Source organism: Salmo salar, chromosome 03, assembly GCF_965601325.2.
Source record: "Salmo salar chromosome 03, fSalSal1, whole genome shotgun sequence".
In the NCBI taxonomy this organism is placed as follows: Eukaryota; Metazoa; Chordata; class Actinopteri; order Salmoniformes; family Salmonidae; genus Salmo; species Salmo salar.
The window spans coordinates 29,478,411-29,495,000 of NC_138293.1; the positions used below are offsets into that span (position 1 = coordinate 29,478,411).

A 16,590-nucleotide genomic window follows, 5' to 3' on the forward strand; every position below is an offset into this window, starting at 1 on the left:
AATCACGCTGATAAGACACTGATGCCCTTTGCAACTGTACCTATGTGAGAGTGGATTCTCGCCCCTCAATAGCATGAAATCTAAATACAGGCACAGACTGTGTGTGGAAAATGATTAATACAACCCAACATTGCAGGGTTATCTGCATCCTTTCAAGCACACCCTTCTCATTAACCTGTGATGAGTTATTCACAATTTTAGATGAACAAAATTTGTATATGTAAGATGGCTAAATAAACATTAAAAGTATTGATTATTATTATTTGTGCCCTGGTCCTACAAGAGCTCTTTGTCACTTCCCACAAGCCGGGTCGTGACAACTCAATCTCATTCTTATGTTTAATAAATGTATAGTGTGTGTGTGTGGCAGGCTTACAATGATGGCAAAAAAAACAACATTTGAGAGTGTGCTGACTGCAGCTGGAGGTTGAATGTTTTGAAGGGGTACGGGACTATAAAAAGTTGGGGAACCACCCATTCATATACCCATTCAGCATTGTTCACACCCTCTTAAGCCTTAGCCCCACCTATCTCTTTAAGGGTTGATCTGAGCGTTCTCTACTAACTTGCCAGCTACTTCCAGACATCTGAGAGAGAACAGCTCACTGAACATTACTCACCCTAGCAGAGCTGATTAGGCTGTTATGTTATCCAGAGTGTTGGTGACTGCAACTGTGCTGTCAGATTGTCCGTTCGTAAATTCAGAGCGTTTCGTGTTCAGAGGGCACACTGGACGCTCTGGCCAATAAGTAAGGTTGATCCGAAACCTCTGACCTCACAACGACAGTCAAGCACCCAAGCTAACTGGCTTACATTGGCTAGCTACTTCCAGACACATAATGAGAGAACACCCCACTCTGATCATTTTACTCCCCCTAGCAGAACTGGTTCGGCTGTTTTCACGTTATCCAGAGCGTTTGTGACTAACTGCTGCTGGCAAAAATTTAATTACGCTTTGTTGCTGACGTTTACTTTCACCGGACATATTCAACGGGTGTTGAGTGTTCAAAAATTCATCAGTTATTCTGCGCTCTGGCACACTAAGACGAGAGTCTTTTGTTAAGAAATGTAGCTAGGTAACTATCTAGGTAAACAATGAATCCCAACGCATGACGTAATGCTAGTTAGCCAGCCAGCCAGCTAACGTTAGCTATCTAACAGTACACTTTAACTTGAAATGAAAATACTTAGTCAAAATTAGAAACGCGTAATATCTGAAAATGTAGCTAGCTAGACTATCTTACCCTTGGTCTGAAATCGGAGTAGATAGCCAGATCGAATTTACCAGCTAGTACGTCTATCAACAGTTGCAGTGAAATGCTATTGAAATGGATACTTGCATAGTGGAGTCTTTTGTTAAGACATGTAGCTAGCTAAACAATGGACCATAATCACAACTCATGACGTTACTACCCTGCATGAATCTGCAGGTAGCCAACCAACCAGGTTCAATGGCTATAACTAGTTAAGCAAATGAGTCTTGAGATACGAAGAATAAGATCATACTAATAACGTTAGCTAGCTAACAGTACATTTGAAATGAAACCACTTTCTGTCAAAATTAGAAACATGTAATATCTGAACATGTAGTTTGCTAGACTTTCTTACCTGTATAGATCATGGTTGGACGCGTCTCCTGCCTGATGCCATGCATGGTTGCCCTTAGCTATCATACTCGAATTCCACAGATTTCTAAACTCGGTCCTCCAGAAAGTGGAAAGCATAACACATAACGTTAGCTAGCGAGCCAACCAGCTAACGTTAGCTAGCTAACAATACACTTTAACTTGACATTAGGTTTATGCAGTTTTACTACGCGATACTTTTTTTTAAAAACGCGTTCAACGCGATTACCTAAACATACCGATGAGTTCCCATAGACAGACACGTGCTATATGGCAGACCAATCCAAACTCATCTCTTGGCATGTCCAGCCCACTCATTATCTCAGCCAATCATGGCCAGCGTGAAGGTTGCTCACTTTTTCTGTGGCTAAACCAACTAGGCTCGTAATTTAACAATTTTATTCGTATTTACAGATGGCATACAAGTTTCATATTAAGGCACATGAAGGTTCACATGTTCACATGCATTTCTGCCAATAAATGCATTTTGATAAAAAATGATAAAATATATGTTTTACGTTCAAATGGCTCTACTGTGAAGTCGTGACTTGCGACATACGCCTAGTTTCCTGAATCGGGTCACAAATAGTGATTTTTGTCAGACAGAGGTTAGATGACTTGGAATGAAATAATAATGTCATCAAATGTAATATACACAACTGAAATGTTTTATCAAAGTAATGTGAATAAATTATGGTTAATAAGTGATAATCAGTAATGAGCAGTCACTACCATCATGGGACTTTTAAATTGTTTTAGTCTGTGTTATGGCATCCAACCCACATAATGCATAGTGCATTTATATAATCAAACCGAAAACGCACCAACCTCAAAAAGCACTAATCACTCAGCACTAGTCTCTCAGAATGGTGCAGGAGAGATGATCCTATTACTGAGAAAGATGAACACATCAAGGTGTCTTATTTGGAGAAATGGGTTTTGTTGTCACCGCTGGACTGCCTATGTATTTGAGTTGTGGAATGTGGAGACTGAAGGGTTACCCTACAAAGCAGGATCAATGAGTTAGCCAGCTAAATATTCTGAAATAACTTTTTTTATTTTTAAGAAGCTTAACATGGGCACGTTCTAATTGACTCAACAAACACATACTGAACAAAAATATCAAAGCAACGTAACAATTTCAACGAATTTACTGAGTTACAGTTCATATAAGGAATTCAGCTGAAATAAATTCATTAGGCCCTAATCTATGGATTTCACATGACTGGGCAGGGGTGCAGCCATGGGTGGGCCTGGGAGGGCATAGCCCACCTACAAAATGGCTTTATTACAGACAGAAATACTCCTCAGTTTCAACAGCTGTCCGGGTGGCTGGTCTCACACAATCCCGCAGGTGAAGAAGCCAGATGTGGAGGTCCTCGACTGGCGTGGTTACACTTGGTCTGTGGTTGTGAGGCTCTGGCAACAGTTCTGGTGGACATTCCTGCAGTAAGCATGCCAATTGCACGCACCCGCAACTTGAGACATCTGTAGCATTTTGTTGTCTGATAAAACTGCACATTTTAGAGTTGCCTTTTAATGTCCCCAGCACAAGGTTCACTGGTGTAATGATGATGCTATTTAACCTCTTACATCTTGACGTTCCGCTAGCGGAACACCTGCTCCAATATCCAATGATACGCGTGGCGCGATTTACAAATTCCTCAAAAATACAAAAACTTCCATTTTTCAAACATGACTATTTTCCAGCATTTTAAAGACAAGACTATCCTTTATCTAACCACACTGTCCGATTTCAAAAAGGCTTTACAGCGAAAGCAAAACATTAGATTATGTCAGCAGAGTACCCAGCCAGAAATAATCAGACACCCATTTTTCAAGCTAGCATATAATGTCACAAAAAACAAAACAACAGCTAAATGCAGCACTAACCTTTTGATGATCTTCATCAGATGACACACCTAGGACATTATGTTATACAATATATGCATGTTTTGTTCAATCAAGTTCATATTTATATCAAAAACCAGCTTTTACATTAGCATGCGACGTTCAGAACTAGCATACCCCCCGCAAACCTCTGGTGAATTTACTAAATTACTCACGATAAACGTTCACAAAAAACATACTTATTTTAAGAATTATAGATACAGAACTCCTTTGTGCAATCGAGGTGTCCGATTTTAAAATAGCTTTTCGGTGAAAGCACATTTTACAATATTCTGAGTAGATAGCCCAGCCATCACGGCTAGCTATTTAGACACCCACCAAGTTTAGCCCTGACAAAACTCCGATTTACTATTAGAAAAGTTTGATTACCTTTGGTGTTCTTCGTCAGAATGCACTCCCAGGACTGCTACTTCAATAACAAATGTTGGTTTGGTCCAAAATAATCCATTGTTATATCCAAATAACGGCGTTTTGTTTGTGCGTTCAAGGCACTATCCGAAGTGTAAATAAGGGTCACGAGCAAGGCACATTTCGTGACAAAAGATTTCTAAATATTTCATTACCGTACTTCGAAGCATGTCAACCGCTGTTTAAAATCAATTTTTATGCAATTTTTCTCGTAAAAAAACGATAATATTCCGACCGGGAATCTGCGTTTAGGTAAAAAGACGAAAGAAAATAAAGCATGGGGTCGACTCGGGCACGAGCCTGAGTCTCACATTACTGTAACCAGCCACTATCCAAACGCGCTACTTTTTTTCAGCCAGAGCCTGCAAAGCCACGATTCAGCTTTTTGCCGCCTTCTGAGAGCCCATGGGAGCCGTAGGAAGTGTCACGTAACAGCAGAGATCCCCTGTAATGGATAGAGATAATCAAGAAGGGCAAGAAATTGTCAGACAGGGCACTTCCTGCATGGAATCTTCTCAGGTTTTGGCCTGCCAAATGAGTTCTGTTATACACAGACACCATTCAAACAGTTTTAGAAACTTTGCAGTGTTTTCTATCCAAAGCTAATAATTATATGCATATTCTAGTTTCTGGGCAGGAGTAATAATCAGATTAAATCAGGTACGTTTTTTATCCGGCCGTGAAAATACTGCCCCCTAGCCATAACAGGTTAATCAGCTTCTTGATATGCTACACCTGTCAGGTGGATGGATTATCTTGGCAAAGGAGAAATTGTCACTAACAGGGATGTAAACAAATTTGAGAGAAATGTTTTTTGTGCTTATGGAACATTTCTGGGATCTTTTATTTCCACTAATGAAACATGTGACCAACACTTTACATGTTGCATTTATAGTTTTGTTCAGTATAGGAGTTGAGCTTTCTTAATGAACCTGAATCAGTTTATTATTTAATTTTTTTAAATCAAAGTTAGCTGACTAACTCATCGATCCTGCTTTGTAGTATGTCACTCTAGCTGAATAAAGAAAATAAAAACAAATTGCGTTCTCAATTTTCTTCTCGTAAGTCAGAAATGGCTATTTTTTCGCCCTGCATCAATTTGTTTTGTAGCTTGAATCAAGAGCTTTTCTAAGATGTGTTTAAATATGACTATGGATATGAAACCATTTCATATCTGTGCGTAGGCTTTGCAATGTTCTACCTACCATCCAAGAAAACACCACTGGATGGGAAAGGACATTACCTCTGTAAAGTAGACCACGCTGCTGTTCCTGTTACCTCACTAGATACCAGCAGCCTCATAGCTCAACAGCTCTACAGTGGGTGGAGGAGAAGAAGTCCCCTATGGCAAACTTTTTAATTAAGCTGACTTCATCGATCACAGTCTAGCAAGCGAGGACCTGTGTGTGTTTTTCTGTATCTGACTGTGAACACTACTCTTGCGAGTGTTTTTCGTGTGTGTTTCTGTGTGTGTGTTCCGGTGTGTGTTGAGAAGGAGTCCTGAGGTGTGTGTTTCTGTTGCAGGGTCGAGGGTCAGGCTTCCCCGGGAGGAGGCGACCCAGAGGGGCTGGTCTGTCGGGCAGAGGGGGCCGGGGCCGAGCGAGAGGGAAGAATGGAGCCAGTCCCACAGTCAACCCTGGGGTAGGCTATGTCACCTGTCAACCTGATCTCTTTAGTTCACACTAATCCATTACAATTAACTGAAAGACCGTTTTATTACTAGTGTTGGGAGGAAAAATTGACAGTTACATATCACAATATTATTTTGGATGTTATGTTATTGATACTGGGGCTCCCGAGTGGCGCAGCGCCTAAGGCACTGCATCTCAGTGCAAGAGGCGTCACTGCAGTCCCTGGTTCAAATCCAGGCTGCATCACATCCGGCCATGATTGGGAGTCCCATAGGGCGGCGCACAATTGGCCCAGCTTCGTCTGGGTTTGGCCGGAGTAGGCCGTCATTGTAAATAAGAATTTGTTCTTAAATGACTTACCTAGTTAAATGTAGATTACATTTTTTATTTTTTATTATAAAAATACTTTGGCTCCAAGTATTGTTTTTCTGGGTAGTGTTAGCTAGCGCTAGTCGGCTGTACCTGCGCTAGAACGTGTTTTCAGCACTTTTATTTTCATGACTGATCAAAGCAAATGTTCTAATGCCCTCTCTCGTCTCTCTGCTGCAGACATATACTAAGCAATATGTTTCGAACATGAAATTGCAATAAAATTACAGTATCCATTCACAATACGTATGGAATCGTGAGGTCCCGGGCAAATCCCAGTCTTATTTATTACCCAGTAACCTCCTAGTTTTCCTGGTGTATTGTAAACAGTAATCATATGTTGTGGATAGATTATTTGCTGCAGCACAAAAACAGACTCATTCCAGTGGGCATGTTACTCCATACCAAAGCGTGACACAGCATTCGTGTCAGAGGCAAATGCTAATCAATAATCCTATCCAGGCAGTCTCTTGTAACGCTGACAACTTCACATGCTGTAAAATAATCTGTAAGAATTTACGCAATAAACAGAGACGCGTACCTCTGCAATATTGGTTTAGAGACAGAGAAACACTTCACTTTTCATGTAGGGAATATCACAGGACTCAAACCCATCTATCTAATGGTGTATTTGTGCTCATGCTTCATAACATACAGGTCACCACCATGGAATCACCATACCAGGTGAAGGAGGAAGAGGAGAATGCCATGCACAACACCGTGGTCATATTCTCCAGCAACGACAGCTTCACATTGAAACAGGTGGGCATCTGTTTGTGTACAATTGATACATTTCCCGTACCTCTATTATTTGATTAGTTTCTCTTACCATATTACAGTTCAACTTTGGTTCTCTAGTATCATGTGTAAACTCCATTTGTTTCCTCTCTCTCAGGACATGTGTGTGGTGTGTGGGAGTTTTGGGCTGGGTGCGGAGGGTCGTCTTCTGGCCTGTGCCCAGTGTGGGCAGTGCTACCACCCCTTCTGTGTTGGCATCAAGGTAAGTACCCCATCCTTTACAGTGGCATTTTCTCTGAGATCTTACTGAAGATTGTGATACTACATACGAGTAGGAAATGTGAGAACCCCACAAATGACTGGGCTTAGGGTTAATCATCTATTGATTTCAAACATTTTAACCTGGCTATGACTGACTGACTCACTATGTGAGTGTCAACTGGATTAAACGGGCCATATAAACTCTGTAATCACAGGAAGCTCAGCTCAGGTTGGTTCCATCCTTATCTCTTAATGCTGCCAATTACTGCAAACAAAACTCTTTAGTGTAGCTCGGCAGCACAGTCATATATTAATGTCCTTTACTCTGGGACCTTCTTAAAGAGATAAGCGCACACAATTTGGACTTTTGCCAATATACTCACACACCACATCTGACCCTGTCCTCTCCTCCCAGATCACCAAGGTGGTGTTGAATAAAGGCTGGCGCTGTCTGGAGTGTACAGTGTGCGAGGCGTGTGGCCAGGCCACCGACCCGGGCCGTCTGCTACTGTGTGACGACTGTGACATCAGCTATCACACCTACTGCCTGGACCCTCCACTGCAGAACGTTCCCAAGGACAGCTGGAAGTGCAAATGGTGTGTAGCTGACTCGTCTGTCCATCCCCTCAACCTCTTCCTATTATGATAACGTGGCTGTGTCCCAAATGGCCCCCTATTCCCTATATAGTATAACGTCAATATTTGATGTATCTAAGCAAGAAGTCAAAGTACCAACTAGAGGTCGACCGATTAATCGGTCTGATTTCAAGTTTTCATAACAATCGGTAATCTGCGTTTTTGGAGACCGATCGCACTTTACTGCGTTTGCCAGCAGCTCTTCACAATGCGTAAAAGCATTGCACTGTTTATGACTTCAAGCCTATCAACTCCCGAGATTAGGCTGGCAATACTAAAGTACCTATTAGAACATCCAATAGTCAAAGGTATATGAAATACAAATGTATAGAGAGAAATAATCCTATAATAATTACAACCTAAAACTTCTTACCTGGGAATATTGAAGACTCATGATAAAAGGAACCACCAGCTTTCATATGTTTCTCATGTTCTGAGCAAGGAACTTAAACATTAGCTTTCTTACATGGCACATATTGCACTTTCGCTTTCGCATTATTTAAACCAAATTGAACATGTTTCATTATTTATTTGGGACTAAATTGATGTATTATATTAAGTTAAAATAAAAGTGTTCATTGTTCATTCAATATTGTTGTAATGGTCAAATCTTTATACATATTTTTATATATATATATATATAAATCGGCCGATTAATCGGTAGCGGCTTTTTTTGGTCCTACAATAATCGATATCGGTGTTGAAAAATCATAATCGGTCGACCTCTAGTACCAACAACAACAACTTATTTGCCATCTCCTCACACAAAAAAGCCTATCCCTTTTCTCCATGAATGACCTAGTTCATTATTTCTCAATGTCCTGTATTGTACTTAATGTACAGCCACCTAAATGCACTCAGCTATTCATTGACACCTGTCCTCACTCCTTCTCCCCTCCCCTGTTTCCTCCTGCAGGTGTGTGTCCTGTACCCAGTGTGGTGCCACCTCGCCAGGCCTGAGGTGTGAGTGGCAGAATAATTACACCCAGTGCGCCCCCTGTGGCAGCCTGGTGACGTGCCCCTTCTGTCTCCAGGACTACAGCGAGGGAGAGATCGTGGTGCAGTGCCGCCAATGCGACAGGTGGGCATTGCTACAGTACTAGCTAAGCCTGCCGAAACCTATATTTATTCTCTATTATTTTGCATCATGGTACCCCAACCCCTTCGCCTTCCTCTCTGATAGGTGGATACATAGTTCCTGCCAGGGTCTCCATTCAGAGGAGGATGTGGAGAAAGCAGCAGACAGCAGCTTTGACTGCACCATGTGCCGAGTCCACAAGGCCTTCAAGGGTAAGTAAGCACTGCATACAGTATAGCCTTCTGAATCATTGCTACTGTATCTGACCCTCTCAGGCATCTCGTGTATTGCAGCCAATTACTCATTGGCTTTTGTGTGTGTCTTCACTGCATCCACAGCGCCTGTGTCCAAGGCCAGAGAGTCCATTGAACCGGCAGTTATGACGCAGATTCTCACAAAAGCTAAAGACATGGGTATGAACAATATGTCTGCTTTTGGTATTTATTTATTTAATAAAACAAATATATACACTACCGTTCAAAAGTTTGAGGTCACTTAGAAATGTCCTTGTACACAGCGTTGTACAAGATCTTCAGTTTCTTGGGAATTTCTCACATGGAATAGACTTCATTTCTCAGAACGAGTCGATTGACGAGTTTCAGAAAAACGTTTTCTGTGTCTGGTCATTTTGAGCCTGTAATCAAACCCAGAAATGCTGATGCTCCAGATACTCAACTAGTCTAAAGAAGGCCAGTTTTATTGCTTCTTTAATCAGCACACAGTTTTCAGCTGTGCTAACATAATTTCAAAACGTTTTCTAATGATCAATTAGCCTTTTAAAATGATAAACTTGGATTAGCTAACAACGGTTGCTGATAATGGGCCTCTGTATGCCTTTCCAGCTTCAATTGTCATTTACAACATTAACACTGTATTTCTGATCAATTTGATGTTATTTTAATGGACAAAAAATTGTATTTTTTTTTTCAAAAAGAAGGACATTTTCTAAGTGACCCCAAACTTTTGAACGGTCGTGTATGTTCTTTTGTGGGTGTATCAGCTTCAATATTGCAAATAGATTGTGGCTTCTATCAATGTAATTTTCTGCAAATATTTTATATATTATTGTTATTATTATAATTTTTTTTAAATATATATATATATATATATATATATATATATATATATGTTCCTTTTATTATTTTCCCCTAACCCTACCACCCCTAATTGGAGTAAACTAATGAACAACAACACTTAGGTTTCTACTTCCAGCTTATACGTACTATATATATTTTACAGACACAGTATATTTCAGTCCCACCCTTTAGCTCCCCTCAACCCCTCCCATCTATCTCTGAAGACCATCCACTTTTGATTTCTATTTGCCATATGCTTTTAGTATTTGTTCTGTCTGGAGATCGAGACATTTCTTCTTCTCTGAGATGCTTTCTAGCTCTTTAACTTAATGAAACCTTGTTTTAATTACATTGAACAGTACTGTACATTCCACACATTCCAGTTCATCTAGGATGTTCATACAGCACCATAACCTTGTGGTGTGTGTGTGTCTTTCAGACGTGGTCAGGACGTACACTCAGGATGGCGTGTGTCTGACGGAGTCAGGCTTGTGTCAGCTCAAGAGCCTGACGGCCCCTGCGTCGCGGCGTAGGAAACCCAAGCCCAAGCTGAAGCTGAAGATCATCAACCAGAACAGTGTTGCAGTGCTGCAGGCCCCCCTGGACATGCTGTCAGAACACTCCCGGGATGAGGACATGGAGGACCACAGAGGTGCCTGTCTTTAAATAAGAATGTGTTCTTAACGGACTTCCCTGCTTAAATATAGGTTAACTGACCTAAATACAACAAGCCTGTTAGAAAACACTATGGGACAGTTTCCCCGGACACAGATTAAGACCCTCTGAAACGGCAATTGTCTTTCACGTTCATAAATTCCCATGACGCTGACAGCAGACGGTTAGGTGGTGGAGTAGAGTTGTGGAGCTAAATTTCACAAATTGAAAAATCCACAATTTCAATTAGGCTAATCTCTTGAAGTTGACTGGAGTTGAAATGGGATTGACCCTAGGTGTGCTGTAGCTTGGGGGTAGAGTGGTCTGTTAGTCCGTTCTGCAGACTGCACTGCCCCTTGGCTGTCTCCTTATCACCTCTCTCTCTCGCGCTCTCGCGCCCGCTCGCTCTCGGTCTCTCTCTCTCATTCTCTCTCGGTCTCTCAATTAAACATACATTTTAAGAGCTTTAGTAGCATGGGAAACATTATGTTAACAGTAAATTGACAGTAAACATTACACTCACAAAAGTTCATATTATGTGCAAAAGTACAAAAGGGAAAATACAAAAATATACATTTGGGTTGTGTTTACAGTGCAGCTCAGTTTCCACCTCATTTTGTGGGCAGTGTGCACATAGCCTGTCTTCTCTTGAGAGCCAAGTCTGCCTACGGCGGCCTTTCTCAATAGCAAGGCTATGCTCACTGACTCTGTACATATTCAAAGCTTTCCTTAAGTGTGGGTCAGTCACAGTGGTCAGGTATTCTGCCACTCTGTACTCTCTGTTTAGGGCCAAATAGCATTCTAGTTTGCTCTGTTTTTTTGTTAATTCTTTCCAATATTCAAGTAATTATCTTTTTGTTTTCTCATGAATTGGTTGGGTCTAATTGTGTTGCTGTCCTGGGGTGTGTTTATGAACAGAGCCCCAGGACCAGCTTGCTTAGGGGACTCTTCTCCAGGTTCATCTCTCTGTAGGTGATGGGTTTGTTATGGAAGTTTTGAGAATCGCTTCCTTTTAGGTGGTTATAGAATTTATCGTCTCTTTTCTGGAATTTGATAATTCGCGGGTATCGGCCTAATTCTGCTCTGCATGCATTATTTGGTGTTTTACATTATACCCTGAGGATATTTTTGCAGAATTCTGCATGCAGTCTCTCAATTTGGTGTTTGTCCCATTTTGTGAGTTATTTGTTGGTGAGCAGATCCCAGACGTCACAACCATAAAGGGCAATGGGTTCTATAACTGATTCAAGTATTTTTAGCCAGATCCTAATTGGTATGTCGAATTTTATGTTTCTTTTGATGGCATAGAAGGCCATTCTTGCCTTATCTCTCAGATCGTTCACAGCTTTGTGGAAGTTACCTGTGGCACTGATGTTTAGGCCGAGGTATGTGTAGTTTTTTGTGTGCTCTCGGGCAACGATATCTAGATGGAATTTGTATTTGTGGTCTTGGCGACTGAAACTTTTTTGGAACACCATTATTTTTGTCTAACTGAGATTTCCTGTCAGCGCCCAGGTCTGTGAGAATCTATGCAGAAGCTCTGGGTGCTGCTGTAGACCCTCCTTGGTTGGGGACAGAAGCACCAGATCATCAACAAACAGACATTTGACTTCAGATTCTAGTAGGGTGAGGCTGGGGGCTGCAGACTGTTCTAGTGCCCTCGCCAAGTCGTTGATATAGATGTTGAATAGGTTGGGGTTTAAGCTGCATCACTATATCACTCTCCCCGACCCTGTGGAAAGAAATGTTTTTTTTTCACATTTTAACCGCATACTTGTTGTTTGTGCGCATGGATTTTTTAATGTCGGATGTTCTTCTCCCAACACCTCTTTCCAACAATTTGTATAGCAGACGCTCTTGCCAAATTGAGTCTAAAGCTTCAACAAAGCATGAGAAGACTTTGCCTTTGTTTTGGTTTGTTTGTTTGTCAATTAGGGTGTGCAAGGTGAATAATTGGTCGGTCGTACAGTAATTGGGTAAAAAGCTAATTTGACATTTGCTCAGTACATTGTTTTCACTGAGGAAATGTACGAGTCTGCTGTTAGTGATAATGCAGAGTATTTTCCCAAGGTTGCTGTTGACGCATATCCCACAGTAGTTATTGGGGTCAAATTTGTCTCCACTTTTGTAGATTGGGGTGATCTGTCCTTGGTTCCAAATATTGGGGAAGATGCCAAAGCCAAGGATGATATTAAAGAGTTTATGAAGTATAGCCAATTGGAATGTGTGGTTTGTATATTTGATCATTTCATTGCGGATACCATCAACACCACAGGCCTTTTTGGGTTGCAGGGTTTGTATTTGGTCCTGTAGCTCATTCAGTGTAATTGGAGAATCCAGTGGGTTCTGGGAGTCTTTAATAGTTGATTGTAAGATTTGTATTTGATCATGTATATGTTTTTGCTGTTTGTTCTTTGTTATAGGGCCAAAAAGATTGGAGAAGTGGTTTACCCATACATCTCCATTTTGGGTAGATAACTCTTCGTGTTGTTTGTTTAGTGGGTTCAATTTTCCCAGAAGTGGTTAGTCTATGGATTCTTCAATTACATTGAGCTGATTTCTGACGTGCTGTTCCTTCTTTTTCCGTAGTGTATTTCTGTGTTGTTTTAGTGATTCACTATAGTGTAGGCTCAGGTTTTCTGGGTCTCTGTTTTTTGTTGGATAGGTTTCTCCGTTTTTTTCTTAGGTTTTTGCGTTCCTCATTAAAGCATTTGTCAATGTTGTTCATTTTCTTTGGGTTTTCTGTTTGAAATTTTAATGGAAGCTGAGAGGTGAAATATACTGTTAACACTTTCACTATTACAGTGGAATGTCTGTCTTGTCCAGGAAGTTGTCTAAAAGGGTTGAATTTGTTGTTGCCTAATAGTTTTTTGGTAGGTTTCCACACTACATTCCTTCCATCTATAGCGTTTCTTAATATTATTCAGTTCCTTTGGCTTTGATGCCTCATGATTTGAGTATTGCTCTGTTCAAGTAGACTGATTTTCCTGTGATCTGATAGGGGTGTCAGTGGGCTGACTGAACGCTCTGAGAGACTCTGGGTTGAGGTCAGTGATAAAGTAGTCTACAGTACTACTGCCAAGAGATGAGCTATAGGTGTACCTATCATAGGAGTCCCATCTAAGCCTACCATTGACTATGTACAGACCCAGCGTGCGACAGAGCTGCAGGAGTTGCGACCCGTTTTATTTGGTTATGTTGTCATAGTTGTGCCTAGGGGGGCATATGGGGGAGGGAGTGCTGTCACCTCCAAGCAGGTGTTTGTCCCCCTGTTTCCTGAGGGTGTCAGGTTCTTGTCCAGTTCTGGCATGTAGGTCGCCACAGACTAGTACATGTCCCTGGGCCTGGAAATGGTTGATTTCCCTCTCCAGGATGGAGAAGCTGTCTTCATTATAGTATGGGGATTCTAGTAGCACACAGGAGGACATTTTTCTCTGTTAAGATCATTTCCTTCTGAATTTCTTGCCAAATGTAAAATGTTCCTGTTTTGATGAATTTAATAGTGAGTTAGGTCTGCTCTATACCAAATGAGCATACCCCCCCGAGTCCTTTCCCTGTTTCACACCTGGTAGTTTGGTGGATGGGACTACCAGCTCTCTTTAACCTAGAGGGAAACCAGTGGGTCTGTCTCCTCTGTATGTTTCTTGTAGGATGACAATGTCTGTATTTTCAATTTCTTTAGTGAAGTCCAGGATCCTGCTCTTTAGGTCAAAGGCAGATGACCTCAGGCCTGGGATATTCCAGAATGAGATAGGAAGGCTTTGTGTTCCATAAAATGTCCAATGTTGTTAGTCGTGTGGTTTGGCCTCCGACCAGTGAGCAGAGCCTGCTGAGCATCTGGTACATTCCTCTCTTGCGCTATCTTTCTCTTAGCTCTCTCTCTCGCTCTCTGTCTCTCTCTCGCTCTCTGTCTCTCTCTCGCTCTCTGTCTCTCTCTCGCTCTCTGTCTCTCTCTCGCTCGCTCGCTCTCTGTCTCTCGCTCGCTCGCTCTCTGTCTCTCGCTCGCTCGCTCGCTCTGTCTCTCGCTCGCTCGCTCTGTCTCTCGCTCGCTCGCTCTGTCTCTCGCTCGCTCGCTCTGTCTCTCGCTCGCTCGCTCGCTCTGTCTCTCGCTCGCTCGCTCGCTCTGTCTCTCGCTCGCTCGCTCGCTCTGTCTCTCGCTCGCTCGCTCTGTCTCTCGCTCGCTCTGTCTCGCTCGCTCGCTCTGTCTCGCTCGCTCGCTCTGTCTCGCTCGCTCGCTCTGTCTCCTCGCTCGCTCTGTCTCTCGCTCGCTCTGTCTCTCGCTCGCTCTGTCTCTCGCTCGCTCTGTCTCTCGCTCGCTCTGTCTCTCGCTCGCTCGCTCTGTCTCTCGCTCGCTCGCTCTGTCTCTCGCTCGCTCGCTCTGTCTCTCGCTCGCTCGCTCTGTCTCTCGCTCGCTCTGTCTCTCGCTCGCTCGCTCTGTCTCTCTCTCGCTCGCTCGCTCTGTCTCTCTCTCGCTCGCTCGCTCTGTCTCTCTCTCGCTCGCTCTGTCTCTCTCTCGCTCGCTCTGTCTCTCTCTCGCTCGCTCTGTCGCTCTCTCGCTCGCTCTGTCTCTCTCTCGCTCGCTCTGTCTCTCTCTCGCTCGCTCTGTCTCTCGCTCGCTCTGTCTCTCGCTCGCTCGCTCTGTCTCTCTCTCGCTCGCTCTGTCGCTCTCTCGCTCGCTCTGTCTCTCTCTCGCTCGCTCTCTGTCTCTCGCTCGCTCGCTCTCTGTCTCTCGCTCGCTCGCTCTCTGTCTCTCTCTCGCTCGCTCTCTGTCTCTCTCTCGCTCGCTCTCTGTCTCTCTCTCGCTCGCTCTCTGTCTCTCGCTCGCTCGCTCTCTGTCTCTCGCTCGCTCGCTCTCTGTCTCTCTCTCGCTCGCTCTCTGTCTCTCGCTCGCTCGCTCTCTGTCTCTCGCTCGCTCGCTCTCTGTCTCTCGCTCGCTCGCTCTCTGTCTCTCGCTCGCTCGCTCTCTGTCTCTCGCTCGCTCGCTCTCTGTCTCTCGCTCGCTCGCTCTCTGTCGCTCGCTCGCTCGCTCGCTGTCGCTCGCTCGCTCTCTGTCGCTCGCTCGCTCTCTGTCTCTCGCTCGCTCGCTCTCTGTCTCTCTCTCGCTCGCTCTCTGTCTCTCTCTCGCTCGCTCTCTGTCTCTCTCTCGCTCGCTCTCTGTCTCTCTCTCGCTCGCTCTCTGTCTCTCTCTCGCTCGCTCTCTGTCTCTCTCTCGCTCGCTCTCTGTCTCTCTCTCGCTCGCTCTCTGTCTCTCTCTCGCTCGCTCTCTGTCTCTCTCTCGCTCGCTCTCTGTCTCTCTCTCGCTCGCTCTCTGTCTCTCTCTCGCTCGCTCTCTGTCTCTCTGCTCGCGCTCTGCTCTCTCGCTCGTCTGCTCTCGTCTCTCGCTCGCGCTCTGTCTCTCTCTCGCTCGCGCTCTGTCTCTCTCTCGCTCGCGCTCTGTCTCTCTCTCGCTCGCTCGCGCTCTGTCTCTCTCTCGCTCGCGCTCTGTCTCTCTCTCGCTCGCTCTCTGTCTCTCTCGCTCTGTCTCGCTCGCTCTGTCTCTCGCTCTGTCTCGCGCTCTGTCTCGCGCTCTGTCTCGCGCTCTGTCTCGCGCTCTGTCTCGCGCTCTGTCTCGCGCTCTGTCTCGCGCTCTGTCTCGCTCTCTGTCTCGCTCTCTGTCTCGCTCTCTGTCTCGAACTCTGTCTCGCTCTCTGTCTCGCTCTCTGTCTCTCGCTCTGTCTCGCTCTCTGTCTCTCTCTCTGTCTCGCTCTCTGTCTCTCTCTCTGTCTCGCGCTCTGTCTCGCTCGCGCTCTGTCTCGCGCTCTGTCTCGCTCGCGCTCTGTCTCGCTCGGCTCGCGCTCTGTCTCGCTCGGCTCGCGCTCTGCTCTCGCTCGCGCTCTGTCTCGCTCGCGCTCTGTCTCGCTCGCGCTCTGTCTCGTCTCTCTCTCGCTCGCGCTCTGTCTCGCTCGCGCTCTCTCTCGCTCGCGCTCTGTCTCGCTCGCTCTCTCTCGCTCGCGCTCTGTCTCTCTCTCGCTCGCGCTCTGTCTCTCTCGCTCTGTCTCGCGCTCTGTCTCGCGCTCTGTCTCGCGCTCTGTCTCGCGCTCTGTCTCGCGCTCTGTCTCGCGCTCTGTCTCGCTCTCTGTCTCGCTCTCTGTCTCGCTCTCTGTCTCGCTCTCTGTCTCGCTCTCTGTCTCGCTCTCTGTCTCGCTCTCTGTCTCGCTCTCTGT

At 44.3% G+C, this 16,590-nt stretch overlaps 1 protein-coding gene across 6 annotated transcripts in view; it reads left to right on the plus strand.

Annotated features, from left to right (window-relative positions):
* The window catches only part of LOC106599252 (histone-lysine N-methyltransferase 2C), a 155,010-nt gene that overhangs the window by 49,419 nt on the left and 89,001 nt on the right, over positions 1 to 16,590 (plus strand). For all 6 annotated transcript variants that reach the window (XM_014190382.3, XM_014190383.3, XM_014190384.3 and 3 more), the window contains 8 exons: positions 5,469 to 5,585; positions 6,602 to 6,706; positions 6,840 to 6,944; positions 7,359 to 7,540; positions 8,496 to 8,660; positions 8,763 to 8,869; positions 8,996 to 9,070; positions 10,173 to 10,385. In XM_014190382.3, coding sequence (XP_014045857.3) covers positions 5,469 to 5,585; positions 6,602 to 6,706; positions 6,840 to 6,944; positions 7,359 to 7,540; positions 8,496 to 8,660; positions 8,763 to 8,869; positions 8,996 to 9,070; positions 10,173 to 10,385 — 1,069 coding nt within the window. The remainder of the gene's footprint in view (positions 1 to 5,468; positions 5,586 to 6,601; positions 6,707 to 6,839; positions 6,945 to 7,358; positions 7,541 to 8,495; positions 8,661 to 8,762; positions 8,870 to 8,995; positions 9,071 to 10,172; positions 10,386 to 16,590) is intronic.